The sequence below is a fragment of the Peromyscus maniculatus genome, chromosome 7 (assembly GCF_049852395.1).
Source record: "Peromyscus maniculatus bairdii isolate BWxNUB_F1_BW_parent chromosome 7, HU_Pman_BW_mat_3.1, whole genome shotgun sequence".
Classification (NCBI taxonomy): domain Eukaryota; kingdom Metazoa; phylum Chordata; class Mammalia; order Rodentia; family Cricetidae; genus Peromyscus; species Peromyscus maniculatus.
In genome coordinates, this window is record NC_134858.1 from 62,470,595 (window position 1) to 62,494,194 (window position 23,600).

Genomic DNA, 23,600 nt, shown 5'->3' on the forward strand with positions numbered 1-23,600 from the left:
GCCTTCTGAAACTTGGTACACGCCTGTAATCCCAGTACTTGGGAGGTATGGAGGTAGAAAGGTCAGAAGATCAAGAGTTTGAGGCTAGCCAGTACCCCACCACACACACTCACAACAGTCTGTTCTCTTGGCTTGCCTAGAGCATGCTGGCTGCTATATTCAGTCCCTACCAAAGTAGCTGGAGAGATCCCTGCTCTACAACTAACTGTATGCAAAACTACTGAATTATGCTTGGACTGTTAGGGCCTTGACTACTAAGATGATGGATTTTATTCTTGTTTTCTAACATATACAACAGTGATTAAATGGTTCTTCACTCAATTTCAGGAGAGTTTCTGAAATTAATCTGCTTAGAGTAGCTGGTAACTTCTGAGTCATTCAGGGCACAGACTTAAGCACTGGAGAGGTGCTAGAGTTTCAGCGAATTGCGAAGACCAGTTCTCAGAAGACTGGGATGGATGACTTTCCTTTTTTCTTAGGCGACACTAGACTATGGGATGTATTCTCGAGAGGAAGAGCTCCTCAGAGAAAGAAAGCGCATCGGAACCGTGGGAATCGCAGCTTACGATTATCACCCAGGAAGTGGAACATTCTTGTTTCAAGCTGGTAGTGGAATTTACCATATCAAAGATGGAGGCCCACATGGATTTACGGTAAGTTGCAGTTACTGTGTGTTAACTGTTTTGGGGTCCTAAAGAGAATTTGTACCCAAACCAGAAAGGAAATTAGCAAGTAAAGCAAAAGAGTCAGTTTAACCACCAGCTAAGAAATTAATACTAGTTTTTAATTTTAAGAGTTGATAGTTTGGAACTGGTAAGAACGGCTAGGCAGTTAAAAACACTAGCTGTTCTTCCAGAGGACCAGGTTCCATTTCCAGCATCCACATGGTGGATCACAGTTCCAGGAGATCTAATACCCTCCTCTGGCCTCTATGAGCACTAGGCATGCAAGTGGTACACAAATGCACGCAGGCAAAACACCCATACACATAAAGTAAACAAAAATAAAATCTTAAGACAAACGAAAAACAGATGGGCACTGTAGAAATGGCAGTTCAGTTCCCAGCACCCGAATCAGACAGCTCACAGCTGCCTGTAACTCCAGCTCTAGGGCTCCCCCTGGCTTCTGTGGGTGCCTGCATTCACATGTACATAAACATAGACACAAATAATTAAAAATGTTAAAAAAAATAAAAATTTTTAAAAGGCTGGTAGCTTTCCCAATGACATAAAGATACAATTTTTTAAAATTTTATTTTATTTCTCAGGTTATTGTCTGGGGGAGAGGTGTGTGAGTGCAGGTGCTCTCAGAGGCTGGAGTTGTAGATCCCCTGGAGCTGGAGTGGCAGGCAGTTGTGAGCTGTCTGATATGCATGCTGGGAACTGAACCTGGCTCCTCAGCAAGAGCAGTGTATGCTCTTCAGCTCCAAGATACAAGTTTTAAAATGCTCAAAATCTTTTCTGTGTTGGGAGATACAGAAAATAGCATTAATTTCCATTTTCTTTAAGTGCTGAGGGAGATTTTGAAAGATGTTATCACAGGGTGTTTTATTTTTTGGTTTCCCTAAGTATTTTAATACATTTCAAATATTAAGCTAATTATTTTAATAAATTAATTTATATTTGGTTTTATTCTAAGTAGTTCTTTATGAACTATTGGAGCTATTCTTTTGGTAGAACTATATTGGTGTTAGTTATCATTACATTAACATTTTTGGGAAGGTCTAGAGAGATGGCTCAGTGATTGAAGAGCACCAAATGTTCTTTTAGAGGGCCCACGTTCAGTTCCCAGAACCCACGTGACAGCTCACAGTTGTGTGTAACCCTAGTTCCAGGGGATATAATGCTCATTTCTGGCCTCATCAGGCACCAGACACATGTGTGGTGCACATACGTGTGCAGACAACACACCCATATACATAAATGAAAATAAAACTTTTTAAAAAGTTAATTTTCCATTTATTTATTTAGTGTGCATGCGTGTATGTATGCATGCCACAGGGTGTGTGTGTAGGTCAGAGGACAACTTGTAGTACTCTGTTCTCTTTTTCCACCATGTAGGACCCAGGGATTGAACTCAGGTTGTTTGTCTTAGCAGCAGGAGTCTTTACCTGCTGAGCCATCTTGCTATGCATGCCTCATTATGTTTTTTTGTTTTGTTTTTGTGTTTTAATGAGCAAACTTACTTTTATTGGTAAAATTAATGTTTAAATGTTTAATGATTTGTTCAAAATTGTGTTTGAAAATATTCAACAAGAGCCGGGTGGTGGTGGGACACATGCCTTTAATCTCAGCACTTGGGAGGCAGAGGCAGGTGGATCTCTGTGAGTTCGAGGCCAGCCTGGTCTACAAAGTGAGATCCAGGACAGGCACCAAAACTACACAGAGAAACCCTGTCTCAGAAAAAAAAAAAAAAGGAAGGAAGGAAGGAAGAAAAAGAAAGAAAGAAAGAAAGAAAGAAAGAAAGAAAGAAAGAAAGAAAGAAAGAAAGGAGGGAGGGAGGGAGGGAGGGAGGGAGGGAGGGAGGGAGGGAGGGAGGGAGGGAGGGAGGGAGGGAGGGAGGGAAGGAAGAAAGAAAGAAAGAAAGAAAGAAAGAAAGAAAGAAAGAAAGAAAGAAAGAAAGAAAGAAAGAAAGAAAGAAAATATTCCACAAGCTAGACATAGTGGCACATGCCCTTAATCCCAGCACTCAGGGGGCAGAAGCAAGTGGATCTCTGTGAATTCAAGGTCAGCCTGGTCTATTTTGTGAGTTCCAGACTAGCCAAGGGCTATAGTGACTCTGTCTCAAAAAAAAAGGTTACATTGTCTTGGTTTGTAATACAGTGTTTATTATCTGTCACCCTTAGCTCTTCCATTCATCATCTAAAAAAGAGTTCTTAGTAAGTGAAGCCAATTGAAAGTATATTTTTCCTGGGATGCAGCTGTTATGGACATTTTAGTTAGAAATGCCATCTGTCTTACAGGAAAAACAATCTGGAAAAAAAATTAGTATTTGTCAACCTTATTGCTTACCTTAAAATGTTGTTTACTTTTCTAGCAACAACCTTTACGGCCCAATTTAGTGGAAACTAGTTGTCCCAATATACGGATGGATCCCAAATTATGCCCTGCTGATCCAGACTGGATAGCTTTCATTCACAGCAACGATATCTGGATATCGAACCTGGTAACCAGGGAAGAACGGAGGGTCACCTATGTGCACAATGGTAAGACAGATCTTCAGCCTGCTTTGCTGATACATCTCTGGAAACCTAATTTTCATTTTACTTCCCACTTTGAAATTAAAGCAAACTGGGTGATCTTTATCTTTTTTTAAGATTTTATTTAATTTTTTTAAAATTTTATGTGCTTGGTGTTTTGTCTGCATTCATGTCTGTGTTAGGGTGTTGGGTCCCCTGGAACTGTAGCTACAGACAGCTGTGAGCTGCTATGTGAGTGCTGGGAATTGAACTCAGGTCCTCTGGAAGAATAGCCAGTGCCCTAAACCACCAAGCCATCTCGCTAGCACCATGATCTTTATTTCTAAGTTCAGGTGTTTAAAAATTGAAAGGTAAGGAGAAGGACAGAGAATGCATGGTCCCTTAGATAATGCCACTCTCTTCTCAGCCACTTTCAAGTACCACAGTGCATCTCTGCTATGCTTATTCTTTTAGCCTAGAAGGACTGCTACCAGTTCCCCAAGCCCTTCTCATTAAGTGAAATTTTAATAAGAAAATTAGACTTGGCAGGTGGTGGTGGCATATGCCTTTAATCCCAGCACTCAGGAGGCAGAGGCAGGCAGATCTCTGTGAGTTCAAGGTCTGCAAAGTGAGTTCCAGGGAAGACTCCAAAGCTACACAGAGAAACCTTGCCTCAAAAAAACAAAACAAAACAAAAAAATTAGACTTGCTTGATGATACAAACAGAAAAACCAGTTACACATTATCAGAAATTGCCTGAAAAACAATCTCCCCATTTTGGAGAGCCTGTTTAGCTACTGTTATAATCGGAAAAATTAGAATGTAGAAGAACCATGTACATCGTGGAAATATTTAAGTAGGCATTGTTGAGTGGCAAACGGGGTCTGAGGCAATAGGAATACAAGTTCAATGCTGTCTCAGAAAACAACAGCCAGGCACAAGGTGTCTTTAATTCTAGCACCTGGGAGGCAGAGGCAGGTGGGTCTCTGAGTTCGAGGCCAGCCTGGTCTACCAAGTGAGTTCCAGGACAGCCATGGCTATACAGAGAAACTGTCTCAAAAACAAAAAAACCAAAAAGTTTCAAAAGGTAGACTTGAATTTGTCATAGATTGATTGCTGGACTGAGTTCATAAGGAAGAAGTGATGTATGGGAATGAAGGCCTTCCTGCAGCTTCCTGCCATCGATCGTCTCCATCCTCACCATCTCTGGCACTGCTGGGTCATTGCTGTGCATCTCAATCATATATTATGTGCAGTTAGGCCTGTGATAGCTGTGTCTGTAATGGACACATGCAGACATTTTGTGATATTATTATTGGTCGTTCCCTAAGCAATGTAGTGTAATAACTGTTTACATTGTCTCCAGTGTAAGGCAGTAATATCATTAAAGTCTACCTGAGGGCACTTGGGGTCTGTGGAAACACTGTGGTGTTTTATGGAAAGAGACTTAAGCATTTGCAGCTTGTGGTATTTGGACAGATCTTAAGGGAAGGAATCTTTAAGTGATTCTAAAGGAGAACTGTGGTAAGGGTACGGATTGAATAAGGTGCTCAGGCCATCAAGCAGCTGAATAAAGAGTAACGGCAATCCAGAGAAGGTCAGACGTGGAGGCCTAGAGAGCACCAAGAGAAGCAGTGGTTGGGGAAGACCTCCCCGAGATCAACGTAACTGACCTTAAGTGATGTCTGTATGTTAGCAAAGTGTTCCAGAAAGGAAACTGTGTGAGAAAGGTCTGATTCTGAAAGGTGCTGAGGCCTTTGTGAGGAGCTAGAAGGGCTCAGTTGTCCAGTACTGGGGAGGCGGTGGCGGTGTGTGTGTGTGTGTGTGTGTGTGTGTGTGTGTGTGTGTGTGTGTGTGTGTGTGAATGGAGGAGTCTTTAGCAGTCAAGCTGGTGGTTATAGTTGTACTAGACGTAAGGATTTGGATGCATGACACCAAAGCTTGGCAGCTGCCATCACGGAATCACAAGAGTGTTGAAAATTGAAGCCCTTTTTCATCCTGTCAGCAAACACTGAACACTAACTATCACTTGTGTATTTGAGACTGGGACTGCAAAGCTCTCATTAAAAACTATTACGCCGGGTGGTGGTGGCGCACGCCTTTAATCCCAGCACTCGGGAGGCAGAGCCAGGCGGATCTTTGTGAGTTCGAGGCCAGCCTGGGCTACCAAGTGAGCTCCAGGAAAGGCGCAAAGCTACACAGAGAAACCCTGTCTCGAAAAAACCAAAAAAAATAAAAAAAAATAAAATAAAATAAAATAAAATAAAAACTATTACAAGAGCCCGGTGGTAGTGGCGCACACCTTTAATCTCAGCACTCGGGAGGCAGAGCCAGGCGGATCTCTGTGAGTTCAAGGCCAGCCTGGTCAACAGAGGACAGGCACCAAAGCTATACAGAGAAACCCTGTCTCAAAAAAACAAACAAACAAACAAACAAACAAACAAAAAATGTCACAAATAGGCATTTTAAAGTCTTTTTTTTTTTTTTTGAGACCGACTCTCTTTTTCTCTTTGTAGCCCTGGTTGTCTCACAAGTCACCATGTGGACCAGGCTGGCCTTGAATTCTAGAGATCTGCCTGCTTCTGCCTCCCAAGTTTGCTGGCACTAAAGATGTGTACCACTATGCCTGGCTTGCTTTCTTTTGTAAAATTGTTTTCCACAGAGAATTTGTGAAGATTGGAGAATTTAAAGTAGAAAGTGCTGGAACTCTAGAGGATGTTCTAGTTTTTACTCTTCTCTTTACTATTCATGTAGGTATGTGGTATATTTATTTTTTCTAGTGTTAGTGGTTAAGAGCCCAGGCAGAGAATACAGAATAATACAGAACCAGGCTATCTGAGTTTTAGCTACCATTCATTAATTCTGACCTCATCAAATTAATTAATGTACCACTTGGTTTCTACATTGTAAAAATATGAATCAACTTAGTATAACCACAGGATTTTCAGGAGGCCTTAATAAGTTAATTTTTATGCAGTGTTTAGAATTGTGACTGAAACATCATAAGGGCTGTGAATTGTCTGTTTAGATAGAAAGGGATGGAGGAAGGGACATGCCAGCTAGTGTGTTAATCACAGTAGGTTGTGATGAAAGCCTAGAAAGGGAGTGATCTGTCAGGGTGCATGTGTGTTTATCTCTGCTCAGTATGATGGAGGAATTTAGAAGTACTGGTTCCTGCCCCCAGTTACCCTCTGCTGGGAAGACAAGGCAATACCAGTTTCCCAGTTAGTAAGGAACTTGTTCAGAGCTAGCCAAGTAGCAGGGATACAAACCAGTGCAACCTGTCCTCACATCTAAAGGAGAACAGAACAGAGAGAGAGTTGGAGATGTAGTTTACACTAATTGAAGGATCCAAGACCCCCAGCACTGCTCTTGACTCTTACTAACTCCATGTTTCAGAAAGCTCTGGACACAGTGTTGTCATTAGCTTGGTGCTGAAACTCATGTGGTAGCAAAACCTGACCTGAACTAGCTTGAGAGTATTTATAACATTTGTCCTGCTCAGCATGCCTGCCTTCAGTTTGCTTCTAGAATGCTGGGATTAGATTACAGCTTACCTGGCTGTGCTGCTGCTGCTGTTACATAATACATCATAGATGTGCACTGTGTGAAGAGTCTCTGAATTCCAAATACTTGGCTTGGTTTTTGGATAAGAGAGTATTGGTTCTTATTGCACATTCGTCTCACACTGTAGAATACAAATGATCAAAAATGGTAAATTAAAGCCGGGTATAATGGCACATACCTTTAATCCCAGCACTTGGGAGACAGAGGTAGGCAGATCAAGGCCAGCCTGGTCTATAGAGTGAGTTCAAGGACAGCCAGGGCTATACGGAGAAACCCAGTCTTGAAAAAATAAAATAAAATAGAGAAAAAGAAAATAACATTAAATCTTACCTGTGCTGGGCACAGTAGTATATGCCTACAGTCCAAGCACATAGGAAGCTAAAGTAGGATTACTTGGAGTTTAAGACTAGCCTGGGCAGCATAATAATACCCTGTCTTTAAAAAAAGAAAATAAAGCCGGGCGGTAGTGGCGCACACCTTTAATCCCAGCACTTGGGAGTCAGAGGCAGGAGGATCTTTGTGAGTTCGAGGTCAGCAAATCATAATGATATATCACTGTTCACCAAGTAAACAAGCAAAAGTGAGAAAGATTGAGAACACCTACTGTTGGCAAGAGTGTAAAATAATAGAAAAGCATCCCCACAAGGTAAAACCCACTCCACTAACCAGCCACTCTACTCCAAGAGCCTCTCCACTCCAAGATATTCACTCCAAAGAAATGACGGCGCATGTGCATGGAAATTATTGTGCACGAATAAATGTTCGCATCATCCATATTCACAGTAACGTGTCAGCCCACATGTCAGCAGAAGAATGGATGAAAGACCCACAGCATCACCCAACATGGGCCTACACCTTTAATCCCAGGACTCAGGAGGTAGAGGCAGGCCAGTCTCTGAGATGAAGGCTAGCTTGGTCTGCCTAGTGAGTTCTAGGCCAGCCTCGGCCTGTCACATAGCAAGACTCTGTCTGTCTTAGTTACTATTCTACAACAACAACATGGTGAGGAGACACCATTGTGGGGCGTTTACCCACCACCCCCACAGCTTCCCAGAGTTTTCTTGAGTGCGAGCAGCAGGAAATATTAGATAGAAGGATTTATAGCGGAGAATCTTGCGGAGATAAACAGATAGAAAATAAAGGATAGCCTCGAGAGGGCCTGGAACCTATTCCAACGGGCCCGGACTGTCTCTGGTCCAGGGTTTTTATAGAGACACCAAGGGGTGGAGCAAAAGACCTCCTCCCCCAGCACAGCCAAGTACAGGCCATCTCAGACACCTGCACTCAGGCCCGTGGTTCTGATCATCCTCTATTCAGACCTGCTGGGTAAAGCCACAAGGAACCCCAGAACGGGCTCCAACAGGTCCCCCCTTCTTAATATATAAAAAAATAACTATTAATGGCTTACAGCAATCTCCATAGCTGTTACACCTCCCAGTATGGGAGTAGAGGATGATATAAATGGCATTTCTCTTTTGAATTAGGTCCAAGGTGACCACAGCAGTCTTAGCTGCCTCAGGCCCTTTCTAAACCAAAACTCTTAAGGCGACTACAAACTTAAAGAATCCCTTAGCTTCATCATTACCATTAACAGGTTAACATAAATATTGCTATACATAGTCACAATTCTCTCAATCTTACAACTCAAAGCAAACTCTTAACAGAACCATTAGAATTAGCATATATGGTGCTATATATAGTTAACAATTTTCTCCGTCTTACAACTTTAACTCACTCATTCGAATTTTCTTGTTAACAGAACATAGGAAAAACTTCGATGTATTCACATCAAACTTAAACATTTTCTTAACTCCACAAAACCAGGGTGCATTAATATCAATAGGTTTCTGCGAACATAATTCAATCTCATAACTCCTCCTTTTCTTTATAATTTTTTAAACAAAGTCTCAAACCTAGTTAGAGGAACCCAAACTTATCTGTTTGAACAGTTCCATTTGTAACACAAAACCAGTTCCATAAGTAATTCCATTTTTACATAAACAGTTCCACAAAACAATTCATAAATCTCCAGTTAATAAAGCATACACGCATACACAAAATTGCATCTTGATTCTAAGTAGAAATACATTTCTTCATTTAAACAGTTTCATTTTTAACCCAATTCCAGAAAACCGTTCCTAGGTCATTACTATAAGTAAGCTCAAAATTGTCCCATTGCAATGAAATCTCTATTGTTCATTCCATTTAAGTACCAAAATTCAAATGATAAATATTGGTACTAGTCTTCCAAATTTGAAGAAATCCATAACCAAAATGTTTTTGTAATTTTATCTCATTTTAAGTTCAAAAAGTTCAAACAAGAAATAAATTCTGGTATCAGGCTTTCACTTCCAAATATGAAGAGATGTTTTACAACCAAAACTTTTTGCTGTTAACAATCTTTGTTCAAACAAGCGTCTCTGCAACTTTTGTTCTCACAGACAGACCTTTTTAGTTATAGTAAGATTTTAAACCGCACCGTTTTTGCTGTTAGCTCAGGTTTTTCTGTGCTGCGTTGATATTCCACGGATCTCAGCTGCGGATGCCTTGTGCTGGTTCTGGCGTCCGCTATTCTTAGCTTCTTAGCGGCTTCTGGAGCTTTTGAAACCATTCAGACTGCCTACCTTGCAGTCTACTAGGACACTATCTCCTGTGTCTCAGGTGTTTTCACCATATACATTAATAGACTCACACTTAACATTTACACTTTTTCACAAACTCACATATAACATTTTTTGCCTTGCAAAGCATTTAGACTCATATTCAACATTTACACGTTTTTACAAACTCACATACAACATATTAACATCTACTTATTTATACTTTATAGAACTACTTTAGCAAATATATTTCCTATTAATTCTTATATACTTATATTCATTCCATCTTATTTCTTATTTAAACTTACATTTACAACTAGCATCTTACAAGCTTATTACTACATGTCTTAAGACTACCTTAGCTACTTCTTGCAAGCTTATATTCTTAAAGGAACTCTATAGATCTATTTTACAAACTTATATAGGCTACCATTAGCATATATCTAACTTAGCAAACACCTAAAGATTTCTTAACACAGATATAACAAGACAGAATTTTATTCGTCTCTCTACTTCTTACTCTTAATTATCATCACTATCTCTATTATAAAGATTCTCTTAACTAGACAGGAAGTACGTACATCATTTCTAAAGTTTAGAGTTCATAGTCAGCTTTGTTATAAAGCACTGGGATTTAGTGAGTGTTGTCATTATAGAGTTGTGATACTTGTTGCTAGGGGTTTGTAACCTTCTCGGGATGAAGCCACACTCCAAAGTTGCCAGTTCTCTCAGCCGTTCCGGACCGGCAGAGATGCACTGTCAGCGGTAAACGGTTTTTAACTAGAGGCTGTCCCTTCACCCAAATTCATAGTAGTTCCCCTAAATGCTTCAATTCAAACAAACGTTTCTATCACAGCAGTACTTTTGGTTTGTCCTACTGAAAAACTTTACGCTGAGGGTGAAATTATCTTATTTAGCTTCTGTAAAGCTCTTAGTCAATACTGCACAGCTATTAGGTGATATTTTAAGGATTTTAAAGTGACTTGTTTGCTCTTATAGGTAGCTTTTTTGTCATCCAATTACCGTAAAAACTTTGCACAGCTATTAGGCTAAATAAGGCATTTTACCAACGGAGCCCCAAACCGCGAAGCACCTAGTTCCATATTCTTTCAATTTTTCATTGGAACTGACACCCAAACTCTTAGACGATTTTCCTACTCATTCTTTTAAAAGCTGTATTTTAAGTTTACCATGAACGTATTTTCGAGCTGACAAAAGTGTTTCAGGGCAATGAATGTCGCCATCTTTAGCGGAAAAACTACCTTTCCCAGAATGCATTTCCCTTATATCAGTCCATAATAATATCAGTTCCATATCAGTCCCTTATATCATTTCCCATATATCATTTCCCATAGTTCTTTTTGGGTCTGAGAGTCAACTGGTTCTCTTTTACCAGACTTGCTTACAAATTCTTGCCTGGGAGGTTTGAACAAAGTTTTTTGCTTTTGCAATGGGAGATTTGAACAAGCATTTTACATTTTCAGCTATGGCACATTGGGAGATTTCTATTCTCTCAACTGGCTTTAACAGGTGTTTTAACTTCATCAGACATTGGCCCCCGAATCAGAACTACACCTGCCTCGTTAGCCGGCATTGAGGCTGGCATTTCTGATAGCAACTTTCCTCGGGGCTTGTGCTTGCCTTAGCCAGTCAGTGAAAAACAAGATCATTTGCAACAGAGCTTTTTCATAGCTCCTTTAGAGATTTTTTCCCACTGATTTATCTCATTTTGCTTGTTCCTCCCCCCCAGATGCAGAGCTTCAGCTATCTGTCTGCAGCTCTGTTCCTCTGCTAGCTGCCTTTCGAGGTAGGGGCTTTTTTTTCTCCCCCTAATCAGCCTCAAACTCTAGCAGCTTTGTCAGGTCATGCATTTTCTGGGGAGGAATCTGTCCCCTCTGTTTCTTCAGAGTCTTTCTCCCAGACAGTTCTCAGTTTGGTCTCAGATTATCCCATCTACCCCAGAAACAGTTTCCGACACTACAGCGGCGGCTTTCCCTGCTCCTGAAGGTAGGGGATTTTTGTCCGTTTCTGTTTTCGGGGTCTGTGTGGTTTGCGTACAGACTGAAAATCTAACAAGAGAGGTTTTTTGCTGTTTCTAAACTCCCATTAGGACAGGTGCTTTGCCTCATCAGGCCTTCACCTGGCCCAGTCCCCCAGTGGGTTGCATTTGCTTGTCTGGGTGCTCAAGGACAGAGTTTATGCCAGAGGCAATTACCCCTCAGGGCTACACTCCCTCATCTCACGGAAGTCAGTTAAAACAAAGCTTTTCTCAAAAAGATGCTTTCTCTGACAGAAAAGAAAGCTTTACTTCCTGGACAGTTCTGTTCTGCCCTGGCTGGGCTCTTTCCCCAGACAGCGTTCTGACTCGGCAGCACAACTGCTTCAGACACAGTTCAGCTTTACTGTTTTCCCAGAAAGGTCCATACTCTGATAGGAAAGCTTTTCTCAGATTCCTTTTTGCATTTGTGGACCTATCATCCCCGGGACTTGTAGGAAAGTAGACAACTGTGCCGTTCCCGCCAGCTTTAGCTTTGTTTATTCATTAGCAATCTTCCCCTGGGTCCTGCACCTTCCTGCCTCAGCTCTGTGCTCCAGGAAGTTTACAACTGCAGGAACCCTAGTATCCCCGAAATGCACTCCAACTCAGAGATGCTGGCCAGTCGCCTCTGGGTTTTTGCTCAGAAGCGAGGATACAATGCTAACAGTTTCAGGGAATCTTTGCATAGGACGATTAGGAGCACCTTTTCATTCTGAAATGCTCACTCAGACAAAACCCTTGATGCCTCAGCTCGGCTGTAACTGTGAAGCTTGGCTTTTGCTTTTCTCAGGTAAAGTTTCCTGCCCTTTGGGCTCTCTGTAGCTCTTCACCCTTACTCTCCCCAAGCGTTTCCCTCAGGGCACTTTGACCCACTGTCTTTTACTAGCTTGAAGAGACAGAGCTTAGAAGGGGTTTTTAGGAACTTGTCCCTGCCTCCCACATTGCAGGGAGAATTGTTCAAGCTTGAAAGAACTTAGGTTTTGCTGTCTTAAGTTTGTTGTTTTCCCTTAGAGCTAATCACAGGTGGTCCCCATACTAATATCTTCAGGTGATTCTACTCTCCTCTTTCTAAGAGAGGTTAGAGGCTTTAGTTTTTAAGTTTCTTGAGAGAAAGATTAAGGCTTTTTAGAGAGATTTTTCCCCCCAATTTTTCCAAGAAAAGCTTTAGTTTAAGAGAAAGATTTTTTACCCCAGGAGAAAGACCAACTTTTCCCAAAACTTCCCAACTTTAAACTTTGACTTCTTACACCCCCATTTTTGCCTCAGGGAGAAATTACTTTCTCCTGCCGCTTGGACTTGGCATTTCAGCTGTCCCCAGGTCAAAAGCTTCCATAGGAAACTTTTTCTTCCCCATAAGCTCAAAGAAGAGCTTTTTTACTACCCGAAAAGCCCAAAGAAAGATTTTTTTCCCCAGTTTGCTTTCAAAGTCCCCAAAGTTAGAAAATTGAAGAGTTTTTCTGTCTAGTTGCCTTACTTATTTTTTCCTACACAATCTTACACTAAGTTTTTCCTAACTATATTACTACCCTATATCTTATACTTATCACAGATAGAAATTGAGAAAGGGATAGAAGATAGAAAATTTTGACAGAAGAGAATTTCGCTGCAGCATCGGACATCCTTCCAGTCCGCTTTCCTTTTCTCTCGAGGATAAAACCCCTGCCTCACCAAAAATATATATATATAAAAATATATATATTCCATAACATCGGCATGCCTTTCCACTGGCAGGGCTAACTCAGCACTTTCACCAAAAACTCTGTAATAAAACTATTATTTTCCTTTATCTTTAGTCCCTATTACTTTGTCTTAAGTCCCTGTTCATTTGTCTTTAGTCCCCCCTTTTTTTGTCCCTTTTTTCTTTAGTCCCTTTTTCCCCCTTTCTTTAGTCCCTTTTTTCCCCTTTCTTTAGTCCCTTTTTTTCTTTAGTCCCTTTTTTTTAGTCCCTTTTTTTTCTTTAGTCCCTTTTTTTCTTTAGTCCCTGTTCGGGCGCCATTCTGTGGGGCGTTTACCCACCACCCCCACAGCTTCCCAGAGTTTTCTTGAGTGCGAGCAGCAGGAAATATTAGATAGAAGGATTTATAGCGGAGAATCTTGCGGAGATAAACAGATAGAAAATAAAGGATAGCCTCGAGAGGGCCTGGAACCTATTCCAACGGGCCCGGACTGTCTCTGGTCCAGGGTTTTTATAGAGACACCAAGGGGTGGAGCAAAAGACCTCCTCCCCCAGCACAGCCAAGTACAGGCCATCTCAGACACCTGCACTCAGGCCCGTGGTTCTGATCATCCTCTATTCAGACCTGCTGGGTAAAGCCACAAGGAACCCCAGAACGGGCTCCAACACACCATGACCAAGGCAACTTAGAAAAGGAAGCACTTAATTTAGGAACTTGCTTGTAGTTACAGAGGGTTAGTCCATGGTTAACATGGCAGGGAGTGTGGGGCAGGCAGGCAGAGAGACTGGGCCTGGGATGGGCTTTTGAAACCTTAATGCCCAACCCCAGTGACACTCCTTCTCCAATAAGACCACACCCCCTAATCCTTCCAGACAGTTCCACTAACTGGGGACCAAGCATTCAAACATATGAGCCTGTGGGGATCATTTTTACTCAAACCACCCCACTGTCTTAAAAAAAAACAACACCCCCAAAACAAAAAATCCATATTATCAATGGACTATTACTTAGCAAACAGGACTAAGTACTGGCAAGTGTCAAAGCATTGATGATTTTCAAAAACAAGCCACATTCAAATTACACTGTAAACTTTTTGCCATGATACAAAAATCTTACATAATAATGACTTTGTGATTTGTTTAGGTGGTTATTGGTGCTAAGGGTACAAAAGCCAAGCATATACCAAGCTCTACCATTGACATGCCACAATAGAGTGCGATTATTTGCCCAAGGTCATACAATAGGTAAATGGTGAGGCCCAAATTAGAATTCAATCTGTTTGGCTCCACAGTTGACCACTATAATCAGCTACCTTTCTTTAGGAGTGACAGAATCATTTTGCTTTGTCCTATTATAAAAAAAAAAAAAAAAAAAAAAAAAAAAAAAAAAAAAAAAAAAAAAAAAAAAAATTAAATTAAAAAAAAGAGTTTGGGGGATAATTTTGCCTTTTTTGTTTGTTCAGAGCTAGCCAACATGGAAGAGGATCCCAGATCAGCTGGAGTTGCTACCTTTGTTCTTCAAGAAGAATTTGATAGATATTCTGGCTACTGGTGGTGTCCACAAGCTGAGAGAAGTAAGCAAGTTCAAAGTAGTATGTTACAGGTTACTCTAAGTATTAAAGGTTTGGACTGTCGATTGGCTGAGTGTACAGAGCGTAAAGCTGGGACAGTAGATGAAAAGTGAGGAAGATTAGGCTGCACTTGTAGCCATTCAGAAAATATAGGCCTTGTCCCCCACTTGGATTCTAGTGGAGACAGTTCCAGTCTGCCTCAGTAGCTCAGGTGCTGCTCGCCAGTTTTTCAGCTGGAAAGCAGCATTATGACAAGATCCACACTCATGACTTGCTTTTAAACATATGTGATTGATAGGGGCTGGAGAGATGGCTCAGAGGTTAAGAGCACTGGCTATTCTTCCAGAGGTCCTGAGTTCAAGCCCCAGCAACCACATGGTGGCTCACAACCATCTGTAATGAGATCTGGTGCCCTCTTCTGGAGTGCAGGCACACATGCAGGCACAACACTGTGTACTTAATAAATAATCTTTTAAAAAAACATATGTGATTGAGTAGCAGCTGCATGAACAGATGAGTATGTGCAAATGAGTAACTTAAAGCAGTGGCCCACACTCTAGTCTAACCTCAGTCCAGTGAGAAATTTGCTTACAATTGTGTGGCCTAATATAAAGTATACATATATTTTATAGACAAAACTGGAAAAAAATTATGAAGCAGTATTTCTTAGGTGTTATGTACTTTAATACTTTCTTTCCTTTTTTATCCTTTAAGATTTATTTACTCTTAATTTTGTGTGTGTGGATGTTTGCCTGCAGGTATATACCACGTGTGTGCCTGGGCCTGCAATGGCCAGAAGGTATCAGATCTGAAGACGTGGAGTTACAGTTGGTTGTGAGCTGCTATATGGGTGCTAGGCGCCCAGCTAGGCCCTCTAGAAGAGCAGCAGGTGTTCTTAAGTGCTGGTTAGGACCCATTAATAGGTCTTATGACATCACTATTGGTTTATAATACAGCTAGCAGGCTGAACATTTTTTTTTGGTTTTTCAAGATATGATTTCTCTGTGTAGCCCTGGCTGCCCTGGAACTTGCTCTGTAGACCAGGCTGGCCTCGAACTCGCAGAGATCCACCTGCCTCTGCCTCCCAAGTGCTGGGATTAAAGGCGTGCGCCACCACCACCCTGCATCTGAACATTTCTTTAGAGGACAATGGAAAATATGTATTTTAATCCATGTCTTAGATTTGGACTTTATTTTAAAATGTAGACATTTTCCCGTAATTATACAGAAGAAGATTTTGACATAAACCATTCAGTACAACTAAACTCTTAGCATTTTGTAGGAAATAATTATGTTTTATTATGTCAAAATTCTTCAGTGTTTCTCTTGTATGTAGGAATATAAATATGTATATATTTAAACACACGCACATATTTTCCCCTCCCAATGGGTAACCTTTAAGTCCTAGTGAAAGGGACTTGGGAGTCATCCTGCAGTTGTAAAGATGAGCAAGTTTTCATGTGTAAGAGGTGGCACAGGGTCCAGCAAGCTGGCTCAGCAGGTAAAGGCGCTGCTGCCACTCAGTGACCTGGGGCCCACATGGTGCAGAGGGGGAACTGACTGTGAAGACTTGGCCTCTGACTTGCACATGTAGCCCACCTTAGGAAGGAACTATTGAATTAAATTTATAACATTTTCTAGAAGATGCTAAGGGATTTCATTGTGTTGAATGATTTATATCACAATCTTGTTCTGTATAACTATGGCAAAAATTTATATTTTAAAATAAAATGTCCAAATCTCAGATATGACTTTTAAATAATATTTTTTATGTTCCATTAAAAAAGTATTCCGTCTTGAAAAACTAAAAAAAAAAAAAATTCTTCAGACTTTTATCTATAAACTATTAATAAGGCCTGTATACACATACTCAAACACACACACACACACACACACACACACACACACACACACACAGAGTGAGTAAATAAATGTTGTTAAAAATTGTTTTGAGGGCAGCACAGCCTGGGAGTACAGCCCAGTGGAAGAGTACTAGCCTATCGTGTTCAAGGACCTGAATTCAATCACTATCACCACTAATTCTTAATAGTAGTCTATCTTATGCATAAATTATTTCCTTTAGTAAAAAAAAAAAAAAACAAAAACTAGTTTTAGAGGAAATAGTGAATGTTGAGTATTCTGTAATAATTATTCTAAATGTCCAATACCTAAATTCCTTTTAAGCTCCTAGTGGTGGTAAAATTCTTAGAATTCTCTATGAAGAAAATGATGAATCTGAGGTGGAAATTATTCATGTTACATCCCCCATGTTGGAAACAAGAAGGGCAGATTCCTTCCGTTACCCTAAAACAGGTACTGTATTCCACTGTTATTATTTGTTCGTTTCCTCCTCTAGGTGTGGTGGCTCATGCTTGTAGTCCCAGTTCTTGGAAGCCTGTGGCAGTCGGAGGGTTGTTAGGTGTTCCAGGCCAGCTGGGGTTCCAGATGAGATCTTGTCTCAAAAACAGAAACAAAATCTGCAGTCGTTCAGATGTATAGTCGGTTTGATCATGAGCAGCCTTTGTAAACATTGTTTGTTCATTAAGTATAGCTTTTGAACATTTAATTGTTTTTGGAGGTGGGTTTGCCTACAATACTAGGAAATCAGCAAGAAGGTATCCCTTCCTGTCAAAGACTTTTAAGTGGTTTTGTTCTTAATAAGTAGGTGGGATTTTTTTGATTTGTTTTGTTTTGTTTGTCCATTTTGCTGTTTGCAACATTTCAATTACAGAAATAGTTGGCAGCTTCTCTTTGTTTTCATACTGACTCTTTCTAGTTTTAGCCTCTTTCATGTTTGCTGCTCATATGAATTTGAGATAGCTTCTAACTTGCACAGTAAAGCCCTGGCTATATACAATATTCCTAACAACTAAAATCTGAAGGACACTGATCTGAAGAAGTTATTGGAGTAACTCTAGACATTATTGTTCATTTATGTTTCTTTCTAAAGGCACAGCAAACCCAAAGGTCACTTTCAAGATGTCAGAGATACTTGTTGATGCTGAAGGGGGGGTAAGTGTGAGGCGCTGAACACTGTCCTGGTTAGCCGGTCTAGGAGGCTCTTTGGTGCACATTTTTATTGGTTAACTTGTTGAACTTGCTGAGACATTTGTGGTTCATGATTTATAGGTTGACCTAATTTTCTTCCTTCAAAGCACTCATATTAGGCCTGTGGGGAGGGATATATAAGAACCTGTGTTAAATTCCCAGAACCCATATAAAAAAAGCTGGCCGTTGTAGTATGTACTTGTAATCCCAGCACCGAGCAATGGAGACAGACAGATCCCTGGGGCTCTCCAGCCAGACAGCTTAGCCTGCTTATTGAACTCCAAACCAATGAGAGACTGTGTCTCAAAAAAAAATTCTGAGGAGAAACATAAGTCATCTGGCCTCTACACACATGCATGCACCACACAAACATATTTTCACTCCTTGCAAATAGTTTTTGCTCTTTGTCTTGATTAATTATTCAGTCAATATAAAACAGTGGTTTACCTTCTGTGTTGGGTGTACACCACATCTGTGGTGGATTGAATAACCCATATTTCTCCTGTACTGCTGCTTTCTGTTTGGACATGCTCACAAGATTAGTTAAAATGCAGATGTTGGGGGCAGGAGCTGGAGAGATGGCTCAGCAGTTAAGAGCATATACTGTACTTGTGGAAGACCCAAATTCCATTCTGGGCACCCAGGTCAGGAGGCTTGCTATTATCTATAACCCCATCTCCAGATGATCTGATGTCCTCTTCTGATTCCTATGGGTACCTGCATTCATGTGCACATACCCACATATAGATACACACATACACATGCCTAAAAATAAATCTTTTTTTTTGAGGAGGGGAGGGTCTTGGTTTTTTGAGACAGGGTTTCTCTATGTAGCCCTGGCTGTCCTGGAACTCACTCTGTAGTCCAGGCTGGCCTTGAACTCACAGAGATCAGCCTACCTCTGCCTCCCAAGTGAACAGCTGGGATTAAAGGTATATGCCACTATGCCCAGTTTTAGACTTTTTTAAAAACATTGCTTTACTGAGATATCATTTACATACAATACAGTTCATTCATTAAAGCTTAAAATTCGGGGTTGGGGATTTAGCTCAGTGGTAGAGCGCTTGCCTAGCAAGCACAAGGCCCTGGGTTCGATCCTCAGCTCCAAAAAAAAAAAAAAGCTTAAAATTCAGTGACTTCATGTAACCACAGATTCAGGCCACCCAAGTCCATTTTAGAGCATTATCATTACTTCAAAGAGAAACACCTTGCCCCTTATCTATAATCCCTTAGTTCTAAGCAACCACTTCAGACTTGCCTGTTTGGGGCGTTTGTATGAATGAAATCATACAATATGTTGTCTGGCTTCTTTGTTTAATGTTTTCAAGGTCCATCTATTTGCATATGTGCGTGCGTGCGTGCGTGCGTGCGTGCGTGCGTGCGTGCGTGCGTGTGTGTGTTAGTGTGTTACAGAGAGAGCTAACTCAATCTTGCTACCATTCTACTCCTGAGCTGTATCTCCAGCCTCTGCACTTCATTTCTTGTTCTTTTTGTGTATGCGCTGGGGTGGGGACAGTAAATGCATATGCATGGAGCCAAAGGTCAGTGTCAAGTGTTCCTTGATCAGTCTCCACTTGACTTTCGTGTGTGGGTATTTTGCTTGTGTGTTTGTCTGTGTACACATGTGTGCCTGATGCCTAGAAAAGGGCATTGGATACCCTGGAGCTACAGTGATGAGTGCACATGGGTGCTGGGGATTGAACCTGGATCCTCTGGAAGAGCAGCCAGTGCTCTTATTAACTGAGCCATCTGTCCAGCCTCCATTTTATTTTTTGAATGGTCTCTCACTGCACCTGGAACTCACTGATTGGTAGACTGGCTGGCCAGCCAGCAGGCTACAGGCTCCTGTTTCTGCCTGCCCAGTGCTGAAACAGCACAGTGCTGCTGTGCCTGCAGTTACGTGGGTACTGGAGAGCCAAACTCAGGTCTTCATGCCCGTCAGGCAAGTACTGCACCAACTGAGCCATCTCCCCAGCCTCCTGTATTTCTTTTTATTGCTGAGTATTATTTCTTTGTGTGGTATACCATATTTTATTTACCTACTCATCAGTTGATGGGTATTTGGGTTGTTACCTTTTTTTCTTTTTTGCTCTTAAAAGGAAAGCTGTCAAAGCCAGGTGTGGTGGGGCACGCCTTTACTCTCAGCACTCGGGAGGCAGACACAGGCGGATCTCTGTGAGTTTGAGGCCAGCCTGGTCTACAGAGCAAGTTTCAGGACAGCCAGAGCTGTTACACAGAGAAACCCTGTTTCTAAAACAAAACAAACCCCCCAAAAAAGGAAAGCTGTCATGAAGCCAGACAGTGACACGTGCCTGCTGTCCCAGCACTGTTTATATGCAGGAGGCTGAGGCAGGAGCATCACAAATTTGAGGCCAGCTTGGACTTTATAGTGGGACTGTGTCTTTTGAGAGAGAGCAAAAAGGAGGGGTTGGAGAGAGACTGCTAGGAATATGTGTGCAAGGGTGTGCCAGGGTTTATGGTTTTGTTTCTCTGGGGCACACCTGGGACAATGGTGGGGTCATGGGACAATGCTCTATTTAATCTTTTGTGGTACTGCCAGGCTGCTTTGAAAATTATATTCCCACCAGCAGTGTATGAGGTTTCCAGTTTCTCCACATCGTCCTAACACTTGCTGTTGTCCGTGTTTGTCACAGTCATCCATGTAGAAGCTGTAGTACATTATGGTTGATTTACATTTCCTGTGGGTGTAGAAAGCAGCAACACAGGAAACCCCTGACTGACTGCTGGCCTGACTTCTACCCTTGTACCCATGTCTGAAAAGATGTAAACTAGTGAGCATGTTATTTTCTGTCTTCTATAACTATTCCCTTTTCTCTTTACTAGATTATAGATGTCATAGATAAAGAGCTGGTTCAACCTTTTGAGATTCTGTTTGAAGGAGTCGAATATATTGCCAGAGCTGGATGGACTCCAGAGGGAAAATAGTGCGTATGTTAAATTGTCACCTTCTTCCAACTAATTTAGGGCCCAGAGCTTTAGAGTGTCTGTGCTGCAGGCTTGGCTTTCCAAGTAAATCAGCTCCCTGTTATGTCCACTCAGGCATTTTCTCCGAACTCTGTGAACATTCAGATTTGCAGTCCCATAAACATAAGGGTATTTTATTTTGGTTATAGGAATAATTGTTGGGTGTGGTGTCTCACACCTTTAATCCTAGCTCTCAGCAAGCAGAGGCAGACAGATCTCTGTGAGTTCAAATCAGCCTGATCTCCAGGGTGAGTTCTAGGCCAGCCCAGGGACACATAGTGAAACACTGTCTTTAAAAAGAAAAATAAGACAGGCGGTGGTGGCACACACCTTTAATCCCAGCACTTGGGAGGCAGAAACAGGTGGTTCTCTGAATTTGAGGCCAGCCTGATCTACAGAGCGAGTTCTAGGACAGCCAAGGCTACACAGAGTAACCCTGTCTAGAAAAACTAAAATAAACATATAAAATAAAATTGATAGGTACCAAGGGAGAGAACAAATGGTTATTCATTTTCCAGGAGCTTGCTTCATTCCTGATCTCTCCTCATTCCCTGCACAGCGCCTGGTCCATCCTACTAGATCGTTCCCAGACTCACCTGCAGATAGCTCTGATCTCTCCCGAGTTATTCATCCCAGTAGAAGACGATGCCATGGACAGACAGAGACTCATAGAGTCAGTGCCTGACTCTGTGACACCACTGATCATCTATGAAGAGACAACAGACATCTGGATAAATGTATGCATTTCTGTTTCTTGAACTTGTATTTTCTCAGGATACTCAGGCAGATGAATGTAACATGAATTTTAAATGGTCTTACAATTTAAAAAAAAACAACCCAGGACCAGATATTAGGGTAAATGCTGAAAGATCAGAGAGACAAAGGAACAAGCCACTGCCACATCTTACCTCTAGGACCCCTCAGCCTGAAAAGTCCTCAGAGCTCCTGTCTCCTCCCGCCTTATATACCTTGCTCCACCCAGCCATATCATTTCCTATCTCAGCCTTCCTAGTACTGGGATTAAAGGTGTGGGACACCCAAGTACTAGGACTAAAGGTCTGTGCCACCACTACCTGGCTGTTTCTCTCCTAGACTGAATCAATCTCATGTAATCCAGGGTGGCTTTGAACTCACAGAGATCCAGACGGATTTCTGCCTCCCGAATACTAGGATTAAAGGTGTGTGCCACCACTGCCTGACCTCTATGTCTAATCTAGTGGCTGGCTCTGTCCTCTGATCCTCAGGCAAGCTGTATTTGATACACAGTATATCACCACGGATGAAGTTCTATAGCAGCATAACAAAATGTATCTTTAAATTCAAAGGAACTGTGAGTATTTCGAGTTGAATGGTGGCTCCAGAATGGAGTGGTTTATAGCAGAAAGTGGATAGCACTGAAGTGACAGCCCACTGGTAACTGCGGATCGGCCGTGCACACACGGGATAGAGAGCCCACAGCCTCAGCTCCAACCTCTGTGCTTCCAAGAGGGCTTTCAAGAGTTGTGTCTAGAAGCTCCCTTTTAAGTTACCAAACTATATCAAATATACTAGTTTTTAAATGAGTTTTGTATTTTCCATTTAGCATAAAAATTAGATATAAAATAAAAATGTTTCTCTGTCTCTGTAGTTGAAAGTAGGCTTCCCATGATTCACCCGAAACAGATGAACATCTGTTTTCCTTCAGCTGTTAGAATACTTCTCTTTGGAAAACAAAGTAAAGCATGTTGTTCCCCCTGGCTTGTGTATAAGATTTATACCATTGCATCAGCTTTATGTGCTTCAGAGATTCCAGAGCTGGGAAGCAGCAGCCTTGGCCAAGTTGTTTTTTTTTTTTTTGCTTTCTTTCATTAGGAAACGTTTACTTCTCAGTGTGTGAAATCTTTGTCTAAAGTAAAATAAATGTAAAAGGCCCAGACAAAACCTATTATTGTAAGTGTCCCATATCGCAAGCACTAACCACTGTCTATATTTCAAGTAATCCTTTCTTCTCTCATTTGGTTACCTCTATTTATTAATGCATATAATAAACTAAGCTGTTCATTTTGCAGATCCACGATATCTTTCATGTTTTTCCTCAAACTCATGAAGATGAAATAGAGTTTATTTTTGCCTCTGAATGCAAAACAGGTTTCCGTCATCTATATAAAATTGTAACCATTTTAAAGGAGAGCAAATATAAAAGATCCAGCGGTGGACTGCCTGCTCCAAGTAAGAAGTCGTACTTATTTATATAGTTAATCTTTTTATATTTTATTTGTTTTGCATAATTCATGTCAGAGCAAGCATGTGCAAGTAGAGGATAGCTTGTGGGACTCTCTTCTGTCCTTCCACTGTGTGAGTTCCAGGAATCAAACTCAGAGCATCAGACCTGACGTCAGGGACCTTTGCCCACTGAGCCATCTCGCAGCCATATTGTCTTTGTTATATTATTTAACACCAGGACTTGCCTCAGTAAACTTAATGAATATATTAACTGAAATACAAGTCTATGCATGTGGAAAGCAGAGCAAATTTTCAATGAATACATAAGTTATTAATAATTATAATAAGTGGATAATCTCTGAGTGATTAGAATACCTATTTTTATGGCACTTTTGCCTTGATTACAATTTTTAATTTATTTAAAATGAGTCCACATGTGCTCACTTCATCAGCACATGAGCCAGCATTATTTTTATATTTAAATAACTTTTTTTTTTTTGGACAGGGTTTCTCTGTGTAGTTTTTGGTGCCTGTCCCAGATCTCGCTCTATAGACCAGGCTGGCCTCGAACTCACAGAGATCCGCCTGGCTCTTGCCTTCCGAGTGCTAGGATTAAAGGCGTGCGCCACTGCTGACGGCTTTTTTTTGGGGGGGGGGGCGGGGGAGGAGACATCTCACTATCGCTCTGGCTGACCTAGAACTCATTATGCAAACAAAGCTGTCCTTAGATTCACAG

The 23,600-nt window shown here is 41.3% G+C and overlaps 1 protein-coding gene and 1 non-coding gene across 5 annotated transcripts in view; both read left to right on the plus strand.

Annotated features, from left to right (window-relative positions):
• Positions 1-23,600, plus strand: part of Dpp8 (dipeptidyl peptidase 8) — a 59,091-nt gene that overhangs the window by 8,480 nt on the left and 27,011 nt on the right. For all 4 annotated transcript variants that reach the window (XM_006979340.4, XM_015998029.3, XM_015998028.3 and 1 more), the window contains exons 5-12: positions 480-653; positions 3,037-3,205; positions 14,522-14,632; positions 16,814-16,942; positions 17,580-17,641; positions 20,522-20,622; positions 21,222-21,399; positions 22,711-22,870. In XM_006979340.4, the coding sequence (XP_006979402.1) occupies positions 480-653; positions 3,037-3,205; positions 14,522-14,632; positions 16,814-16,942; positions 17,580-17,641; positions 20,522-20,622; positions 21,222-21,399; positions 22,711-22,870 (1,084 nt within the window). The remainder of the gene's footprint in view (positions 1-479; positions 654-3,036; positions 3,206-14,521; positions 14,633-16,813; positions 16,943-17,579; positions 17,642-20,521; positions 20,623-21,221; positions 21,400-22,710; positions 22,871-23,600) is intronic.
• Trnaa-agc (transfer RNA alanine (anticodon AGC)) lies at positions 18,714-18,786 on the plus strand. The gene has a single exon. It is a non-coding gene; the product is annotated as a tRNA-Ala (tRNA).